The sequence below is a fragment of the Heliconius melpomene genome, chromosome 13, assembly GCF_056956725.1.
Source record: "Heliconius melpomene rosina isolate 202511_hmr_F chromosome 13, ASM5695672v1, whole genome shotgun sequence".
Lineage (NCBI taxonomy): Eukaryota > Metazoa > Arthropoda > Insecta > Lepidoptera > Nymphalidae > Heliconius > Heliconius melpomene.
In genome coordinates this window covers 15,840,193-15,863,202 of record NC_140401.1, presented here as the reverse complement: position 1 = coordinate 15,863,202, position 23,010 = coordinate 15,840,193, and the positions used below count along the sequence as shown (strand labels likewise).

The following is a 23,010-nucleotide window of genomic DNA, read 5'->3' as shown; positions in this document are numbered from 1 at the left end:
TTTTTCCATACAAACTTTCAACCCCTTATTTGCACCCTTATGGAAAGAATTCTAGAAAACCATGAAATACGTGTTCAATTAAATACTTTAAAGAGTCTGAATTTCAAATTTTATAAGAATCGGTGCCGATTTAAAAAAAATCTATACAAACTTTCAACCCCTTATTTGCACCGTTAGGGGCAGAATTCTGGAAAACGATAAAACACGTGTTCAATTAAATACTTTTTAAAATCTAAATTTAAAATTTTATAAAAATCGGTGCCGATTTAATTTTTTTTCCATACAAACTTTCCTATTTAACCCTTTTAGGGCTAAAATTTTTTAAAATCCCCTCTTTGTGGATGTCCAGAATACGAAAGTAAACATCTGTCCAAATTTCATGTTTCTACCAACAGCGGTTACGGCTGTGCGTGCGTCTTACCTCAGTCAGTGAGGACAAGTCCTTTTATATAAATAGATTAATATATTGGTTTAGCTTTACATACAAAGCAGAGATAAATTACAATTGAAGAGAACACTCTCTTCTCCATTCCTTTAATGCTTTATTAGAGTAATCCACTTTGAAATCAAAATGAAAAATAATAACTTGCAAAATTTAGTAAGAAATAAATGTGAAGATAAAAGAGGAAAAAATAATAACTAGAAAATTCTGCGGAAACAGTTTATGTTCTCTCCGCCTACCCTGCTATAGTACTATAGCGTGAAATTGTTATAATTTTTCCTCTTCAACTCTACATGTATAAAGGTGTGTTCTTCCAATCACCAATTGAACGATAACGCCAGGTGTTCTAACATTTCCCATTCGATCTTTTATTATAGATCGGAAGTATTAATGTAGTAAACAGTTTTATACATTTTCCTTTCTCTCTTGTAACATTTTTGGATATTTTTCTTTATTGATATATGAAATAGAACATTGCAATGTACTTGTAATTTCGATACATTATTGGTCTTGTGTTTTAAAGATGTCCCTGAGTACACATTAGAATATGTATTTTTTTGTCTGTTTATTTCCAATTTTTGATAAACGCCGCGGGCATTTCTTGTTAAAACAATTCGAGATAGACGTACAACAACTACTAAATATAGGCAGTAAAAGGAAATTCCTTTACTTGTTTTCCGATTAACTTTATCTATATGACCCAGCTGTAAATATATAACCTAGCTTTATTTATTAAGATAGTCATCAAACCATTGGACGTATCTGAGAAACAAACAAAACAAGGAACTAAAGTCTTGAATCTCTCATCTCTTGTCACTTCCATATAGGTAGTTAAGGGAGTAACTTAGTTTGTATGTAGGAGACAGATTTTACTTACGTTTATTTTATATATTGAAGTACTCATTTTCTTCTTTTTAGGGTTCGTAAAGGTAAAAAACTAACTTTTATAGGATCATTTTTTAGACCGACTGTCCGTTTGCCAGGAGCATTTATTTTGAGTGTGGATGTATTAAGCTGAAATTAATATCAAATATTGGAGCACAAAACAAATCAAGTTTCTAACACAACTTGTAGATAATAATATGTCTCCCAAAACATACACTAGCGAAGTCCCACTGAAATGATTAACAACAGACTGCTGACTGTTAAATTTTATTTAAAATATGTAAAACAGCGAAATTTAATATTTTTTGTTAATTAATTTTTTTTCGTACAATAATGATAAGAACAATACAATCGTAATGGCAATACTACTCAAGTTGACCCATGGGAAATTAAATTGAACACTCGAGGAAGTGAAATATTTATTGAAAGTTTTTATTTCCATTTCTTCGCTCTGGTGTCGAAGCAACGCGCGGCGTTAAGTTCCGCCACTCAACACGTTATGCCTTCAGAACTATTATTTATGATTATTATTATTATATTACGATTTGAGAGGCGTAACTCAATGCCATGTTACCAGAGCGAGATATTGAAAATATAAATTTCTTTATTATTAATTAATTTTAATCTTATTCACTTTCTTTTACAGGTCTACCAAATGACTTAACAGTGTACTGGCATCAGTACCCGTACAGTCTAGGCCTTGTGTTCTGCAAGCTTCGAGCCTTTATATCGGAAGCGTAAGTTTTATAAATATGTTTTATTAATTTTAAAATGTCTTTTAATTTTTATGAATTTAGTGTACTAGTATATATTACGGTAAATATATTTTCAAATATTTACGTGTTTTTGATAAGTGGAGAAGACACTCGGTTCTCCACTGTCTGCTTCGAGGATCTCCCCAGTGGGAATACTTTATCATTATTAAAAAAATATATATTTAAAAAAGAATAAAAAATGACATATATATTTGAAAATTATTTTATATTGTCTTTGTGTAATGTTACTATGGATCTGGTAACCTGATATTCATAGTATTTTCCTGATATTTTTAGTATTTAGTATTACCTATATATTACTTTTTAGAAAACCTTTTCCAGGAGGCGCAAGTTTAATTCCCGCTAAGTTCAAAACTTTTATATGTTTTCCTTAAAGTGTTTTCCTTTTCTAAGTGTGGATTAACACTTTACATTTTTAAAAAGAACATAATATATAGCTATGTTATTTTGCTATTTTTCTATGCTATTTTTAGTATCACCGCAAAATAATTAACTTATACCGCTCAGATACAGTCACGCCGCGCTGGGAAATTTTATTTATAGCTAGCTTCCTGTTATTTTCTACTAAGATAAACAAAGATTGTTTTTAATTTTCATCGCTTGCTTACAGTGCTGAAGTCGAAAATTCCAATATGACATTAATTTATATTGTTTCACACTTTAAAAAATAAGCATCTGTACAAAAAAACTGCCAGAAAGCTATTTAATTTTTCTTAAATATTCTTATTCATTCGCTCTGTACTTAGTCTACCTTAATATTCTAATAACGTCGACGTCGATGAACTTTTACTGAAATTAAATTGTGAAGTAACTTTTTAAATACATAATTAAGAGTTACAGATGTTCTTTATAATTTAGTTTGTAAAGGTAACGCAATGGAATCCTGCATACATAAATGTTTAATGGAATATTTAAGTGTTAGTAGGATATAATTATTATATTAACCTTAAAAATATACTTATTAACATATGAACCGGCCTTATTTTTTTTTAATTCCAAATCTTAAAATCCCGGTCTTTTTGATGTAGTTTTTCCTGCTAGCGAACAAATTTCTGAAAATATTATTTTAGTACAGTTTACATTCCCAGAAGCTCACATGCCAAATTTCAATTTTCTATACTATTTTTTGTCAGCCTAAACGTTTTTTAAACCTAAAAGTTTTTTATCTATATATATAAAATCGAAAGGTCACTCACTCATCACGAAATCTCAGAAACTACTTGTGCTAGGAATCTCAAATTTTGCATAGGAGTTACTTATAAGACGTAGGTGCTCGCTACGACTGGAATTTGCATTATTCGACTTCTAAGGGGTGGTTTTTGGGGTCGAATGTTTGTATGAAACTTTGTTACTACAAATGCTAGGAGTCTCAAATTTTGCATAGACGTCACTAGGACGCAGTCATGGAGACAGAAATTAATAATAACATAGTTCACGCGGGTGAAACCGCGAGCGGGCCGCTAGTATACTATATTTGCTCTTACGCTTTCAAGAAGGTAAAGAAATGTAAGGAGCTTTTAAGGAAAAATTCTATTGATATTATTGGTATTGGAACCAACAAAATATTCCATAAAAAAACATGGAGAAAGTAAGTTAAGTTTGACGAAGAAAAGGCGGAGGCATTTTGCGTGACTGGATCACGTACATTTATAAGGGTATTATGTAAATAGATTTAACCACGGCAAGTGGTTGTAAATATGTTTCTATGTAGGACTCGAGTAAGGTATGTAATCCTAAGTCTTTGACCTTGTATCCTTCTTAAAATGTTTATAGGTATACATATATAGACGGTAAGGTAAGACGCACGCACAGCCGTAACCGCTGTGCGTAGAAACGTTAAATTTGGACAAAAGTTTACTTTCGTAATCTGGACATCCACTAAGAAGGGATTTTGAAAAATTTTAACCCTAAAGGGGTGAAATAGGGGTTCAAAGTTTGTATGGAAAAAAATTTAAATCGGCACCGATTTTTATAAATTTTTGAAATTTAGATTTTTAAAAGTATTTAATTAAACACGTGTTTCATCGTTTTCTAGAATTCTCCCCGTAAGGGTGCAAATAAGGGGTTGAAAGTTTGTATGGGAAAATTCTTAAATCGCCACCGATTTTTATAAAATTTGATATTTAGATTCTTAAAAATATTTCATTGAACATATGTTTCATGGTTTTTTAGAATTCACCCCCTAAGGGTGCAAATAAGGGGTTGAAAGTTTGTATGGAAAAATCTTTAAATCGCCACCGATTTTTATAAAATTTGAAATTTAGACTCTTAAAAATATTTCATTGAACACATATTTCATGGGTTATTGGAATTCACCCTTAAATACGCAAGCGAAGCTGCGCGCGTCCGCTAGTACTCTATATTAGATAGAATATTTCATGAAAAGATATATTAATATTTAAAGTATTAGAGGTTCCCTTAAATATTTTATTAAAATCTTGAAGTCTAAGAATGTATGAGAAATATAAATTGTTTTTCTTATTTAAGTATATTTGGGAATATCTCTATTTTTATATCGTTTATTTCGCGCTGTAAATATAGTATAAAAATAATTAGGAATATATAAAAAATACTTGTAAAATTTATATGAAAATAAAATATATAAAATATTACAAAATACAAAGAAAAAGACGATCCAATACATATATTAACAGAAACATATGCCGTCTTTGTTACGTTAAATAATCATATTACCATTAGGGCAGACATATTTCATAAACATTGCCACTTTAGTATTATTTATGGATTTAATTTTCGCTATCTCTTACGGTCGTTGAAAGCATTACTTATCTCCAATTGCTGTTACTATACTCGTATAGTCAAAGAACACCTTCATGCGTTTATTCTTAAATACTTACTTAGAAAATGATATTTATGTAAGACTTTACTCTTTTAAGGGTTGTCAACACTAGGTTCCTAGATTTCCTCTGTCTATCCCGCTAAGTGCGGGATACGGAGTGAAACTATAAAAATCAACCACGAGATTTTTTCCTAATCCCTACCTCATTAAAAAATATAAAAAATAATATTTCTTTCAACTTCCCACTTTTTTCTGAAAAAAGCTCCTGCTTATGAATAAACATAAAGCTGGCTCTGTACACAGCGTATGTCTAGCATACGCAGAGATAACAAGATACTGCGTTAATCTTAAGTGACTAAATGCAAACATTCATCTCTTCGAGTTGAAATCGAATCTACACCTGTTACATCTGTGCCTTAAGTACAAGCAATACACTTGTGTATATTTATACTATATTTTAAAATTGAAGAACAAATAGGAACTATATATATGTATTTATATTTATATATATGTTGTAAAGTGACGCTACTCAACTCAAGTATTTTCCAATAGAGCCCGGGAGCAGACTTGGAGAAAGCGGTATCTTAAAATAACTGCCTCAAAAAATCTAGATAAAAATCTATTGTCTCTCTCCTCTAGAAAGTCTCTCATAAGAAAGTACACAAAAGCGATATCGGATCTACCTAAGGGTCTTTTCTAAACCTCTTACAAACGCCAAACAAATGGATCAACTAATGTTTATTCATAAGGCACTTTTACATAAAATCCTCTCGAATTCGCTACCACAATGGATGTGTATGGGAGATGTTGGAATCTCTGTTCGTGGTTAACCTGTACTGAGGGTTGGAGAACATGTTTAAATATTTAATAAGCAATCATTTATAATTGTTGCTTTTGTTATAGTAACCTTAATTTTTAACACAAATAATTTTAAAATTATAATATAATATTTACACATACAAGTATCTATGTTTATGTTTATATTAATATATTACAATATATGAAACAAAAGTGATCTCATGGCTCAGTGAGCTATAAGTTCATCAAAGTGGTGGTTCACCACTCGTTCACCACTCGAGGAAATATTTTTTTATTCTTAACTAAAAATGATTGATTGCTCCGCTCTGGCTACATAGGTGTTGAATTCCGCCACTCAACACGTAGTGTTGCGAATTCTGACGAAATCGCTCATCACCGTTGACCGTATCATCGCTCAAAAAAAGCATATTAGGATTGATGCGGTCAAACTGCCTAAAATCATGAACGGAGAGTCTTGGTTCTCTCTAGTTTCTGCATAAATTAAATTAATAGATATATGAAACAGAAAATAAAAAGCACTAATTGAAAAAAGAACAAAAAATAATGCTTTATTTTCGTTCTACGACTATTATTTCGACGGTTATATTTATATTCTAGTAACATAGTAACTTTCAATATTACATGTTTGGGAACTACGAATTTGTCGTTTTTACAAAGAATGTAAGTAAATTTGAATTTCTGTGTAACGAAATGGTTTTGCTTTGAAACAATATGGATACTTTTTTCAACAGTAATTCTTTGAATAAATATCTAATTTACATTTATGCGGAGATTTTATTAAGGCTTTATTTATAAATAATTCAAATTTCTTATAAAGTTCGGCGGACCAAAATATTTTTCAGAGAGGTTTTTCTTTTGTTTAATTTTTTTTTTCAAACTTTTTCCACAATATTATAATCTGTTTCGAAAACTCGTCCATTTATGTGTGCGTTACAATATTAGAACAGCCAATTTTCCAGCTTTAATAAGAAAAAATTCTAGCTACTTTTAACTAATTAAATTCATCGTCTTAAAAGTTAGAATAGAATAGAATAGAAAAAACTTTATTGAACACAAATATAACATATAACAGAAAAAGAAACAATATATTTTTATAAAATGTATTTTTATAAAGTTGTAACAAAATTTATTTAAGAAACTTATTAAATGCACGAATAAGCTGTAATATCATAGTAATGGTTTTCTTTGTGAGTTGGATCTTGAAAAAAAAAAACAGATTATTAACATCACCAAACAACATACTGCTGAACAAAGATAAAATTAGAATATTTTATAAATATGATACAGAAAAGGTCGCCCTTGCGTAGAATGTCACCAAAAACCTCATTTATTTCTGCCCAATTATATTTTTTTACAAAAAATGTTGACCACAAGGATATGTACATACCTAATTTATAATCGTGTAGAGCTTTTTTTGTTGTTTCGTCTTACATATCAAAGAATAGTACTTTTTTAGCACTTTATCCATAGCAGGCTAGCTAGCTGTATCGTAGCCTTATATTCTGTTAAAACGTTTTTAACTTGTGGAGTTTTAACATATTTGCTTGAAAAGTCCATTATAATGCAGGAGCGCAAGTGTGTCTATGCCCACTCGGGAAAAATAATCACTATTTGTGATTTTTTTCATTTCTTCGCTCTCGTCTTGAGGCGAAAATGCGGCATTGAGTTCCGCCACTCATTATTTTGTTATAAATATTATATTATACTTTGTGAAACTAAGCTTCGATATTGATACAAAAAAATCAAAAACAATATTATAATAACTGCAATATGTTAACTTTGCGCGGATGTTATAGGCTGAAAAATTTAATTTATTTAATTTTGAAAACCAAAATAACTTGTTCCGTCCTTGTTCCAGAGCTACGTACGTATCAGTACTGACAATATCAGCGTTCTCACTGGAGCGCTACCTGGCCATATGTCATCCTCTGCACCTGTACGCCATGGCGGGGCTGACGAGGGCGTCGCGGATCATCGTGGTGCTGTGGCTTCTTGCTTTCATCAGCGCATCGCCATTCGCCGTATACAGTGACATCAGCTACAGGGATTATCCTCCAAGTAAGTAAATCTGCGTTTGGATGATTTAATGATATTTAAAAATCCTTGAATATGGGTTTTAACTTTTATGAATAACTAGCGGCCCGCTCGCGGTTGCACCCGCGTGAACTATGTTATTATTAATTTCTGTCTCCATGGCTACGTCCTAGTGACGTCTATGCAAAATTTGAGACTCCTAGCATTAAGTAACGAATGACAAAGACAAATGTCATTAGTAACGAAGTTTCATACAAACTTTCAACCCCAAAAACAACCCCTTAGAAGTTGAATATTACAAATTACCGTCTTAGCGAGCACCTACGTCCTATAAGTAACTCCTATGTAAAATTTCAGATTCCTAGAATATGTAGTTTCTGAGATTTCGTGATGAGTGAGTGACCTTTCGATTTTATATATATAGATAATAGATAGAGTCATGCAGTCCACATCGAAAATTTGAAATAGGAACTTGTTTGGTCAATCGGTCCAATCTATTTATTGTACGTTTAGCTTACATCAAACCGAAAAAGGTCAGCAGTGCAAAATTCCGCGGGGAATAAACAAAGTGCCTTGACACTAGGTTCTCAAATTCCCTCTTAGGTAGAGGCGGCCCTGTTATGTGCGAGGTACAGCGTGAAGCTGCAGCGAAAATACAAAACAAACAGCGAGAATGCCTATTACGTTTACGTAGGTACTAAAATAATTTTCTGTATGAATTAAATATTCTAATATATTTTTAAGAACATAAATATACCAAAGTTTAATCAGCAATTTGGTTCTGATAATAAATTACCAAAGTCTCTGAAAGCTATAAGATTTACCGTGAGATTAAATTCGAATTAGGTGACTCAAAGGAAATAGTCAATTTATAATATCTTAAATTAAAGATTTTTTCTATTTGTTTTCTGGGAAGCTTTAATGAATATTTAATTACTTTTCGCTTAAATATGTTTTCATAACAATTACTACCAAGTAATTCCCAGCTTACCGTTACCGTTAAGAAACTTCCATTCCCCACTTACAGGTGTATTCTGATAGCCTTGCATGTGGATGAACTACCTCGTTACCAAAGCGAGGAAATTAAAATGTTCTTTTATTTCTTCGAGTGGAAATCGAACCCACAATCTGTAGTCCCTGCCTATATCCCTGCACCACAATTAGTCTCTATTTAAATATTTATTACTTAACTAGCGGCCCGCTCGCGGTTTTACCCGCGTGAACTATGTTATTATTAATTTCTGTCTCCATGACTGCGTCCTAGTGACGTCTATGCAAAATTTGAGACTCGTAGCATTTGTAGTAACGAAGTTTCATACAAACTTTCGACCCCAAAAACAACCCCTTAGAAGTCGAATATTGCAAATTCCCGTCTTAGCGAGCACCTACGTCCTATAAGTAACTCCTATGCAAAATTTGAGATTCCCAGCACATGTAGTTTCTGAGATTTCGTGATGAGTGAGTGACCTTTCGATTTTATATATATAGATATTCTTTTTACGTAACAAACTTATTCTATTGTAGTATTAGTTTTTCCAACAAATATTCCAGACTAAACGATCAAACACATATCTGAAAGTCAATCCAAACCTTTAAAATGTACGGCAATATCACGTCCGATATTACTTCAGCCAGTCCAGTCGCGTGACCTCGTTTCAGGCTTCAATTTGTGTCGAAAGTTTAGCGTTCGCTTTGCTATAGACTGAGGACAAACAGGACAATGTTTGTAAACGAACAAGTATTTACAACGTAAATATCCGAATTAGTGTTCTACAATGTCAATGCTGAATGATGGCCAGTGTCATGAGGGAGTGTGTATATTGCGTAATTAGTTTCTTAGAGAGTTGAATAAGAGAGGTAGTGGGAGACCCCTGTAACCTCGGATAAATACAGCCTTAGATTAAACTTTTGGGGAAAGCTCGAATTTATTAAATATTGCTTAGGTAAAGCTTAGGTGTTTTTAAAACGAGAGGAGGCATCACAGGGTCTTATACACTGGTCCTGTGATAATTTAAATGAAGATGAATGGAACGAAGATGAAAAGAATAAAAAATGCATAGTATTTTTACGTTTTGCAACTAATGTTTACCCATAGTACTAATTAGGCCGTGTTGTGGCGAGTTTCTACGTCAGTAAGTTTCAGGAAAGCACGCCTTTATTTGATTCACATTCCCTCAAGCCATTTTCATATCAACCGTCATCTTGTCCGATTTTTTTCAAATATTTAATTAGTTTAATTTATGAAACAATATCGTATTTTGTAACATTTTTATAAATAACTAGCGACCCGCCCGCGGCTTCGCCCGCTTGAACTGCATGATTATTCATTTAATAAACAAAAGCTTTTATTAGGTACATTACAAATCTTTGATATTCTTGGATCTGCTCTAGTAATGTGCATATAAACTTTCCTATTGTATCATTCTGAATTACTGTTGTAGTAAAACTTTAATAAAATCCGTAGCGTATTTTAAAAGATCAAAGAATGGCTTTTTTTTCTGCAAATAAATAATGACAAAATCTATGTTTATTTAGACAGCGCTCACGAGCGAGTTTTCAAGAAGAATAAAAATTGATCAGCTTCACGCTATATCCTGTACACAGAAGGCAACCTAGTGTTAAGATACTCCGTTGTCCGTTCGAATTCTGCATTGCGTGCTGAGTAGCGGAACTCAATACCGCGCTTTACCAGGACACCAGAGCGAAGAAATGAATACATAAATTTAAATAGTTATTTCATTTCCTCGAGTGGGGATCGAACCCACAACCAGTCGCGGTTACAGTTACAATTTGTGACCATGCGCCACGACTGGCCTCGATTGTCTTTTATTTTTACTTTTATTGCCTGCATTTTTCATTATTTAATAAAAATTAATAACAAATTAAACCCAATTAGAGCATTCTGCTAAAACTTTTCAATTAACATCACTAAGTAAAATATTTTAACTAAGTGTTAAGTGTTTTAAATAAGACTTGTATTATAAAGTTATTCTATTTGTTTTCGAAACAACCGCAGGTGAAGTTTGTTTGCGAAACTTTAAACTAACTCTTAATTGTACAAACAGTTCTGCGCTTTTTAGATCTATTTAAGATGTCTAAGTTTAGTACTATTTTATAAGAAAACCTGAGTATTTAATTAATATATAATTTTTATATATATATATCTTTAAATATATCTATAGTATCCCTATATATTTTCAGTAGGTATCGCTATCATGACTGCGAAATATAGTAATATTTTTTTTTCTGTTGGTCATATTAAAATATATATTAAATTTAAGCAACAACATACAATTTACAAAAAAGTTTCGGACAAATCGATCTAAGAACAAACAACAGTTGCCCCCGCTCGTGCATGCAAATTACTGTGCCCCTATCAATAAAATATTCGAGTTCGTACTCAAAGGCATTTTTCGCATTTATCTCGGATCCTACATTAAAGATGCTTTACGTTCCGTATCCCGCGAATACAAATTCTTTATTTAATTTTTTTCTAAACTCTTTATCTCCTATCTTACAGAGTAGACAGGGATATTGCTAAGACACTCGTCTCTCTTGTCGTATGAGCGTATGGGCCACAATTCTGAAGTTGATACGGAACCCCCGGTGGGTGAATCCAACTCGCACTTAACCGGTTTTTATATATAGACATTTCAAGAGTACTTTAGACAATATTTTAGCTTGATAGTAAATGTCATGTCCTAACAAATGAAGTGCCACTCACGAGTCACGGTACGTACGAACATTAAACTATCTTCGCAACGTTGATACGTCATTTTGCAACTTCCAAATCTTTATTGCGCAGAAAATTATATTTCAGACAGAAATACTTTTTGTAGGTAATATTTGTTTACTATGTCATATATCGTTATTTTTTTTGTTTCATATTAAAAAGACTAGAAGCCTCTCCGCGGCTTCGCCCGCTCGAACTGTCCTATTAATTATTTAATATTATGTAAGTGCGATTAAGGAATTAGAAAACGGATTAGATGGTTGTTTAGATATAGTTATGTATTATGCTTTTTGCTTTATCCTAAAAATACATGTATCGCAAAGAAAAATGTTTAGTTATCTCATGTCTGTGTAGGCGGTACCATTAACTTTAAATGCTCTGCAGGAATTCTGGAATAAAAACCTATACCTACGTTGTTTCAGTACCTTTAATCAAAGATTCTCTATCTTCCCCCAAACACCAATTCAGCTGTTCTAGAGATTAATCTAAACAAACAGAAGCGCATAATCGTTTGTTTGTGTTTAGTAGAGTATCGTATAAATAATTTAAAACACAATTCATATGAAATATATATATTCAATAATTGGTGATATTTGGGTTTTATTATTTATTTTTGTTTTATGAAAAACATTACGTAATTTCCTTATTACTAATTTCTCTAACGTATTTGAGAATATTTTCACATTGAGTAGTTTTTTCTTTGTTGGCTGAATTGGCAATGTAAACATGGAAAATGGATTTCCAATTACAGAGTTCTCTGTATTCGTCAGGATCACCAATTTTAGTAATGAAACACGTTCGCGCTATTGACTGAATGTAAAAAGGCGAGTTGTAGTTTCCTGGAGATTTTTTTGGATGAGATCAGTCAAATGTCATTTTTCTATTTTCTACTTATGTTGGCTTTTTACAATACTTTTCAATATATTTTATTTATTCTCAAAATATAAGAACATTTTTAAGGAAAAGAAAATCAGCTTGACGCTGTATCCCGCATGTAAGATATTACTTTCCGCCGCTTTCGGAGTCATTGCGTATTGAATGGCGTAACTCAATGCCACGCATTTGCATTGACACCACATCGTATAAATCTAGAAAACATTAAATATGAATGGAAACGGCCATTCGAGAAAATTTCATCTTTTTTAGAGTAGCCGAAATCGAACCCACAACCTGTTGCATTTACAGTCACATGTTAGTGCCTTTGCACATACACATTTTAAAATTTTAAAACATTTTAAGTTTATATAAATACCTACGTAAGCTATTATAATATTGCTCACGTTTGAATTTATAATATATGTTTGTAATAGATGCCAAATATTAAATGGTAAAACAAAATATTTCCAATTGTAACTGTAACAAGCACTCTCCTTAGTACGAACTAATACTTCATATCACAATAGTACATTCAATACTAATCCGAGAAATATGTATATTGGAAATTCTGGCAACTTGGCAAGTTTCTGGTATTGGAATTTGCTGTCATTAATTTAGTTCGCATGTCATAACTTCCATCAAAGGTGCCTAAGATATGTTTTAGTTCAATGTTAGCAGAAACATGAAACATACCTATTTATCGACTACGAATATAGGTACAATGGAATTATTATGGACTTACTCATCTATTCAATATAAGTCGAAATTGAACGATTCAAGTTTGCCTTTATATGTTCTAGAATATATTATGTTTTCTCTGCTCAGAATTGTAAGCGTAGGATAACGCCTAAATCCGTATATAATATATAGTAAGTATATGCTGACTTTCTTTTACTTACATCATTCACATTCGGATTTGGCGGGATGAGCTAAAAATCTAATAAGTTGCCATCCCTATTCTAAAATAAACAAGGAATGAAGAACGCAGATGTATCTCTTTATTAAGGCCAATGTAAAACGACGCCGTATCCTGCACACAGCAGAGTAGGCAGGGAGTGGTGGGAAGTGTTAAGACACTTCGTTATCCATTTTCCGCCAAATTCTAGAGGCATTGGGTGACACTCATGGCGGAATTCAATGCCGCGTTTTGCCTCGACACCGGAGCGAACAAAATTAAAATATTAAATATTTAATTTTCTCGAGAGGTAAACGATCTCACAACAGCACAACCTGTCGCGTTTACATAGGTACTTTGTGCCCCGCCGAGACTGGTCTCAAATTTATTATAATTATCCTGAAGGTTATTATAATTAATTTTAAAAATAAAACATCAAAAAAAATCGAATACAGTGTTTCTAACACATCAAAAGACGTAATATGTATTACACCGCAAAAATGGAATCAATGTGTATTTGTGCTCAAAGGTATGTGAAATATTATATGCAAATTGAATAGAGCATGTTTCCCGCAAATTCACGTCAAATCAAATATCATATGAACATACATTTTGCTCGCTTGCGTATGTATTTTCGTTCAAATTTCATTTAAAAGAATATTTATAATTATTTTCACGACAGAGCTAAGATTTTTTTTTTCACTCGTAAGAGACATTTTGTCAAGGAACATAACTGACAATGTATGTAATAAAATGGTAACTAAACAACCTTTTTAGAAACAAATTTTCTAAATATTTTTTTTTATTTCATATTGCATTTTATTTTACAAATTCAAAGCACAATGTGTAAAAATTTGTAATCTGCCCTTTTGTTGCGGCGGCCATTTTGGATTAACAACTACTGGTTATATGTCACTTTATTGTCATCAGAATGAAAGGCGTAATGCAAGATTTCACATAGTCTAACACTAATTAACACGGCAAGTTAAATAAAAGCATATAAAAACATTCTGCCAAGTGGAAATCAAACCTGCAACCATTACGCATATACGTATATATACGAATAAGTTATCTTATTGTGCCTAAATAGAGTCTACCCTTTGTACGTTTTAATTAACTAATTATAACGAGTGTCCTCCAAAAAGGACAGAGTACATTCCTCTATCCTGTCACAACTTGGCTGTCACGCCCTCAAGTGACAATCCCATTGACGTGACACGTGGGCGACAACGATTAAATTTACGAATAGCAAGATTATCCATTTGCTTAATTGATAGCTTCTATGCCTATAATATCAAACTTTCTATAGAGCACGACAAATTTCTTTAGTATTGATCTTAATAGGATAAGATAGTTTCGTAACCTTTATACTATAAATTAATATTTTTTTATATGAGTCTGTCGTAGAGCAAGGGATTCGGGATTCGAATCACTCGAGGAAATAAAATATTTAATATTTTCTCTATATCGTTATGGTAATGACGTAAAGCTCGGCGTTGAGTTCCGCTACTCTACACACAATTAAAGTAAAGAACGAACGTAACACAGGTTCTGTGAGAATTTAAGCAGATCACAAACCCTTACACAATGAAGACTGTCCTGTCCTGAATCCTTACAGCTGATAAATAAACCCGCTTATATACTCGTACTTACTAGCTGCCGATGTTGGTCGTGATAGCGTTAATTTTATTTCCGCAAAACAAACTCTCACAGAATATACAATTTGCACTTTGCTACTTTTGTTTTTAAACTTACTTTTTTAACTTTTCCTTAGTATAAATGTAATGTTCTAGGATGAGGCCAGCCAAAGTTTGTCGAGGCAAAAGCGCGATGTTTAGCACAAATTACATATTTATGATAGAAAACGGCATCTCAAGATCGATCTCAGAATTGAGAACGATTTATGAACACTGGCCTAAGTCTGTATTTATTACGTACATCCATACCTATATTATAAATTGGAAAGTAACTCTGTCTGTCTGTCTTTTACGCAATCAGGCCCAAACCGCTAATTCTATTGTGATAAAATACACATATAGAGATACTTGAGGGTCTCGGGATGAACATACGATACTTTTTTTTCTTATATTTGTAATATTGTCGATATATAGTAGTATATTAAAATACATTTTAATTTGACAAGCAATTTATTCCGCCATGTTAATAACAATCGTCGCTACGCGTTGCTAAGCAACGGCTTGCAAAGTTTGTTGTTTTAAGAAAACGTCACCCAAAGTGAGTTTGCTTAACGCATACATGGCGCGCGCCGATATAGATTTGTATACATTAACAAAAAATAGATGATTTCTATAATTTGATATTCATCCTTATGAAAATAAATATAATAATCACTTTTAGCATTTCATGTAGATGGAAATTATAGTTTACTGTATAACATTCTAATAAATAATTAAGATGTCATTGATTCGGATTGACCTAGCCTACGAGTGGTATAGTATGACCGACGCGAACGGGCAGATGACTTTGATGATTTTGTAAATTTTTATATATTTTCGAATTACTATTATTTTTTATGTAATTATTTGCTGCTTATAATTAATTTATCTCAGTTCGGTTATCTATACCGATGTTATACACTTAAAATATCGTAATTTTAATCATTTGAGATTTTATTTAATAATGTTCGCAAAAATTAATAATTATTTAATATAGAAAAATGTTTAGTACGCGCGCACGGCAAACTTTAGGTACTTTTTCTAATATTAAGAATTTCCTTTAGTTACTTTTATTTCTTTTGTTTGTTCATTTCAGTTACTCAGATATTTTTTCTAATAATAAATCTCCACTTATTATTATTTTTTAACTTATTTTAATTATTTAGGTTTATATTTTCATGATCAATCAAAAGGTTCAAAGACCAGGTAAGGTGTAGATAATGAATCATGTTTTAGATTATACGTAAATTTTTAAATATAATATTTTTTTTGTATAAGCATTTCTCATATAACAGTAGCCAAAAAAATACAGACGCTTATATTTTAATTACAAAATAAGGTATAGCGCGCACTAGTGATTTTTGTCATCGTGACTGTTGCGTCACTGTCACCGTGTACATTACACTTAATGAAGGTGCGCGCATTTGGATACGTGTGGGTGACTTTTTGTCCGCGGAGGACGGCAACACGCCGGTGACGCAACTGTCACCGCGTCCATAGATTTGTATGCCCGTGCGCGCATTAGCAACTAAATGTCACCTCCCCCTTGCGGTTTCCATACTAGAAGTCTTCCGCATAAACATGAAACAGCAGCGTGTTGCATTGAAGCACCGAATTTTTATTTCAAGAATGACGTCAAGTTCATCACCAAGGCAAAACGTGTGTTTTCATGAAGATGAAATAGACAATGACAATACTGATTGACGAAATTGACTCTCTATGACAAATCCGTAAAGGTTTATTCAAATAGTAATTTGATAACCAATATTTTCTACGTTTGCTTTTTTTTCTATTTCTTAATATAAGTGCACAGACAACCATCTCTTCGAGATCCATTTTATCAAATGTAAAAAATTTCGTCACTGTCATCGCAGGTGCGCGCAGTGGCGAAAAGTATGATGACATGTCAGTGACAAAAAAATTATTGTCACACCGTGACAAAAGTTACCAGTGCGCGCTAAGCCTAACAATCATAACAAAAAAATGACAAACAAATATTGAAGACTTTGAAGTACTGTTTTGATTTTTTATTTAAAAACCAATTTTCTTAATGGCAATTTATAGTCTTCATACGTTTCATTTGAGTTCGATTTTTTAAACTATTGTTCATTTATTATTATTTTGATTTACCGTAAAACATAACGTTTGTAACTATTCTCTAGTCCCGAAAAATCTTTACACATGAAATCACAGCCAACGCGTGTAAAAAAATTATAAAAATATTACTTTTTCTGTACAAGTTGAAATTAAAATGGTAAACCAAAGTGAAGAATATTGTAATAAAAAACGACGCGGTCTTTGAAAAAATAAAAAAGCTTTTTACATTGTCAAAGCTCGTAACCAATTTATGGTAATATTGTAAAGCATTTGATTGAAAAGGTGTTAGGGGCGCGTTCTTTAAAATGAATATGAATTATATGGCTTTCTATCTGTCTGCTGTCATCGATTTCAATTAATTTAGTGTTGAATAATGAAGCAAATTATACAAGTACTCATAATGCATATATAATTTTTTTTGTCATTATATAGTAAAAAATAATTTTAAAAAGTCATAAATAATAAAAATAAAATGTCAGTGGATTTTAATGCGGTTTTCAGTAATAGACAGACTTATTCGAGAGGAATGTTCATAAGTACAAAATGATGACGATATTATATTTAGGCGAAAATATAAAACATTAATAGAGTGCCGTCGTAGATCGTACGCGTAACTACCGCGCAGGAAATAACGAAACTCCTTCTCCTCGAACTCTCGAGGTGCTCTCAACCTTCGGGCGATATCGCGAGCGGAATACTAGTCTTTTATAATGTCAATGTGCTTAATCAGTAAGCATCTGAACCAACTGCGACAAGAAACCTTTAACTAGGAAGTTAACTTAAGCTTCCAACAGAATCTAAACGAGAAGTAAAGTTGTGTGGGACTTTTTATTTGTTTAAGCCAAGGGAATGTTTTTAAATGTTTATGCAAGCTGCGACGTAAAATTTAGGTATTTAGCGAAGTCGTGGACAAAGGTTTTTTGAATATATATAAATATATAATAGAAACTTATCATCTTAGAAAATTATGTATATTGTTTTAGATCAAAATATTTCATATGTATGTGGTATATTAATTTCAACATTCTTCTTATTAGTAATCTTTATAATTTTATTAATACCATAAATACCTAGCTTCAAAGGAATGTTTGTTATTTATGTTTATGAACTACTGAAATTTTCTTTGTTACATATTATTACATTAATAAACAGCGAACTAGATTTCGTTCAACAAAAATAATTATTATTACTTATTCTGAACATAAAATCTAATTTTGCGCTGTCAAATTATAAGATATATTTTTAATTTTTTAGTAATCCTCGCCTCTTAAAGCCTCGTTTCTATCTATTTAATTGTTTTAAATACCATTTGGCACAAAAAAATAATATTATATACACAGAGTTGTGGATTTATTTGCATACTTATCTATTTTTTAAATTCAAAATTAGAAAATTGATTGATTTTATATTTGAGCTTAACTTTACAAGTGTTTTTTAAATGTTTCATAATTAACTTCTTTTTAGTAAGGATTCTGGGATGATCACAGCATAGGATTAAGAGGGAAAACTTTCGATCAACTATAAAACTATATATAAATAGTTGATAAAAAAAATTCAACTACTAAAATGAACTTCTGTTACAGATTCTGGTAACATATCTTTGGACTCTGCATTCTGCACGCTCACAGCATCCTCGCCCCTGCTGGAAATTAGCAGTATATTCTTTTTCTTCGTCCCGGCTGTTCTCATACTGTGCTTATATGTTACTATGGGAATACATATAAGGTAACTTTTTTTCTTTAAACAAATATTTTAACTTTTATTTTTTTCAATATGTCGAATTATCGAAGATTATTGTTTGTAATGTAAAAATAAAGCAAGCAGATCTACGATCCTTCCCGCATGCGATTGGATAGGCAGAGGGAAAATAGGGTTAAGATACTCCGCTCTCCACTTTCCGGACAATTGTTCAAACTATATGTTCTTACCAGGGAGAAAATGGTATAAATTCATTTCCCTAAAAAGGAATCCAACCCACAACCGTCCCATTTATAGCAACAGGCGGTTCCACTATGCTACGACAGCTTCTTGTAGTGATACCAAAGACAGCAAAATTATTAAAATTTCAAATATTATTATTTATTTAATAAATACTATTATCCTCAGGTCTACTCGAGTAAGCGCCAAATCTAAACAAGGACTATTTAAAGACCACGTACACGGAGAATCAAGACAGGCAAAGTCAAGGAAAGCTGTTATACGAATGTTAGGTAATATCCATTTTTACTGTAAGTTGTTTGTATATCATTATTTATTTCCTAATTTTTCTATAACCTATAATATACATATGTATATAGAAACCTGTTGAAATGGTCTACTTTACTTCAAGTCAAAACCCACATATTCCTTGTTTTTAAAATTCTGTATATACAATATAAATATGCTTTACATTTCCCTTTTTTCTAACAACCCCTAATAGATAAGGATGAATTAAATGAAATTTTTAAATGAAATTAGAATGTAATTTCCTGAAAAGTTTTTCACAACACCTTAATTTAATTTCTTTTATACAAAGCTTTTCTCCGTTTGTATTGCAACCATCGACGCTGTAGAGATAATGAGTCCTTCGACGAACACAGGTCGCTGCGTTTGTAATGCTTAATGAGATTTATTTTTATAAAGAAATAATACCTAGAAGACGGCTTGAAGGCTGAAGCCTTCGTAGCACAGCGGCACAAGGATGTGAATGTAACGCGACGGTTGTGGGTTCAATCCCCACTCAGGGAAACTCTGGTGACTAGGCAAAAGCGCAGCGTTGAGTTCCGCTATTTATATTTCTATCTATCATTTGAAAATCATCGTATTTAAAACAGTTACCATTCATAGTTTCAAGATGTGCTTACAGCTTTAAATTGCCTCAATCAAATTTACGAGAATCGTTAGTAGCCGCGCACAGACGTTGAATAACGCTTAATTAACGCTTGAACCTATTTCTACCGTTTTAATATCAGTTAAATGCTAATTGACATTTCTAAATGCCTCTATTAGGTGAGATAATTTTAAATAATATTTTGAAAATGTTTATCTTTGTGCCGTTGATGATAGTTTCTTATTTATAATTGTTTTATGTAACGTTTATTAGAAAATAACGTTCATTTAGTTTAAATTGTTCTATAAATTTTCATATTTCTGAAATTTATAATTATATTATTTGCAACTTCACCCTTTTAGTCAAATGGAAATAACTAAGGGAGGATTTACACAAAACTACAAATTTACGTCAGTTTCACATTTTCTTTAACTATAAATAAACTAATGAGATCGACTTGTAAGTTAGTAGTAAAACTTAGGTTATTAGTAAACCACTAACTAGTACTTGTGTAAGGAGAACCCGCACTTCCATACCACTCCATATATTTGTGGAAATAAATATCTCTACAATAATTTATTTACTTACTTTATAATTACAACAACTAAATACAAAATGTTTACTTACGATCTGACTTAGTATGTATTTATCGAAACGATTAATGTGATGTTACAGAGTATGCCAATAACCTATTTTATAAATGGACTACCCAAATTAAAAAAAAACATTTGAATCACTAGTTGCTAAGATTAGCGCGATTAAACAAACAAATACTTCTGCTTTATAACGTTAACGATAGATTAACTGTAGATACGGGTAAAAGTGTTTACTTAAGTAAAATGAAATGCTATACTATAATAATAATTTTTACGCGAAATCGCTGTACCTATATATAAACGACGCTTTCAAAGCAAAACAAACAACCTCTGGAAATTTCTAATTTCTGTCCTTGAGTTAGTGGTTTGGGGCGGGTGATAAAAGTCAAACAATAGGCCATTTTCTGTATTTATTTGCTTATTTTATAAAAATTGTATTATTTCTTTGTGTTTTTTTCGTTTGGCTTCCACGATAAAGACACTAGACACTACGTATATGAATTCACTCCGTCCATTTTTGAGATGTTTCCTGTTGGCTGGTCGATGGCTTTAGGATTTGAACTTGGCGAGATTTCAAACCCCAAACCACCTCATATACAGACATATCTTAATAACTGCGTCTCAAATCACAGTAGCGTCGTTCTGTATAGCTAATAACTAATAAAATAACACTTTCAAAATCCTACAGCTATCAAAATTAATCAAGATTCTCTTTCAGTTTGTGTCGCCTTAATTCATTTATACAAATAAATCTATACAAAGTTTTAATCAAAACATTGACTTTAAAGTCACAAGCAAGTACAAATGAAGTCACAAATGAAGTTACAAATGAAGTCGAGTGTTTTTTACAAATCATAGACTCGTAAAGTCACTTGCTTGATTCGTCTCGACATGTTTGTTCGCTTTAAACTTTTGGAATAAAAGTTTTAATTTGATATGGTCTCTACATTAGTGGTAACACTACATGTAAATGTTAGGACATTAATGAAATTTCATATTCATAATATGATATTTACTCACTCTTTTTATCTTCACTATATATTATGCACATAGCAGGGTAAGCAGAGAGAATCTGAGAGCCTAGTGTAAAGGTACTCTGCACCTATTAAGACACCAGGTCCTCACTTTCTGCAGAATTCTGCAGGCATTGCGTGTTGAGTGGCGAAACTCAATCTTTTATAGCATTGTTTTTAGGGAAATGATTAAGATATACAAATATAACGTATTAAAGTAATCTATCAAAAATATAATATAATACAATTTTATTTTCTGTTAATTACTTTCTTTAATAATGATCTCGACTCACTATTTACCAAACTCTCTCTCTCTTTCCCTCTATGTACAAAATAAAGTTCACAACTTTTACCATTTCAACTTAACCATTAGATTTAGGCTTGTGGTTCCCTTTAAACTGTTAAGACGTATTTCACTTAGTGTGCATTGAGAACTGTCTGTTCAAACAGCGGCCTTTCCGTCCTTTACAAAACTTAGTTAATTCAAAATTTAGTACCTAATAGCTTAGACTTTAATGAACAGAACTTTATGTTAGGAGATAGTACATTATTTCATATACTTTACATTTTTAAATATAAATTGTTATAAAAATACATTTAAAAATATTTAAAAATACTCTTCCGAGGACAGGACAAAGGTCCAAACCATCGGTGGCTACGGCTCCAGAGAGGAACCTTCTCACAATACGCGCCGTCTCAAGTAAAACTGCCTTTTGTATCTGTAAAACAAATTAAATTATATATTAATGAAACATCCATAAATGTAAATTCATATATGTAAGATGTAATCTCATAAATATTTTTCTTTGCATTCCCAAGATTTCATTAAAACTTCCGTATTGGTGTGGAATAGTAAGCAAGGTTTTATGGAAAGAAAGAAGTATGATATTAAAATATTGCATTTGAAAGAGATTCCCCGGTTTTAAACTAATATTCGAATTGAATTTCAAACCTATATTTTTATTAAAAATTTACCGATTATTCTTATAAAATGTATACTCGTATATAAGTACATATATTTTATTTCTTCAAATTCCGTAATAGAGACCTATAAGCTTTTAGATCTATGTGTATATAAGCAAATAACGACCTGTCTTAGAAAATAGCGACCTGTAAATCTCTAAAGTATTATAAAATGGAAATATTTAAATGAATTATTCAATTGACAGTTGCAGTGGTGATAGCATTCTTCGTGTGCTGGACACCGTTCCACGTGCAACGCCTGTTCTTCATATACGGCTACGACCACCCACATTTCCACGTCATAAACGAACACCTCTTCAATGTGGCTGGTGCTCTATACTACGTGTCGGCGACGGTGAATCCAATACTTTACAACGTAATGAGCGCTAGGTAAGTCACGTTTACTTCCGAGGAAATAAAATATCAAATGTTAGATTTTAGGTACTGATTTTTGTTGGTGACATTTATGTAGGTATATTACATCAATATTTTATTCCAATTTCAATCGTTGAACCCTGGCTGTCGTGGAGCAATGGGAAAACACCTGACAAATAAGGGCGACAGTCATGGATTCGACTCTAACTTGGGAAAATGAA

General features: G+C 31.9%; 1 protein-coding gene across 2 annotated transcripts in view; it reads left to right on the top strand.

Moving 5' to 3' along the window:
- Nucleotides 1–23,010, top strand: part of LOC146533139 (neuropeptides capa receptor-like) — a 46,674-nt gene that overhangs the window by 19,192 nt on the left and 4,472 nt on the right. The window contains exons 2-6 of one of the 2 annotated variants that reach the window (XM_085195903.1): nucleotides 1,974–2,064; nucleotides 7,581–7,780; nucleotides 18,617–18,758; nucleotides 19,140–19,243; nucleotides 22,621–22,804. In XM_085195903.1, the coding sequence (XP_085052029.1) occupies nucleotides 1,974–2,064; nucleotides 7,581–7,780; nucleotides 18,617–18,758; nucleotides 19,140–19,243; nucleotides 22,621–22,804 (721 nt within the window). Of the gene's footprint in view, nucleotides 1–1,973; nucleotides 2,065–7,580; nucleotides 7,781–18,616; nucleotides 18,759–19,139; nucleotides 19,244–22,620; nucleotides 22,809–23,010 lie in introns of those variants that run through there. The other variant, XM_085195904.1, reaches the window with a different exon arrangement.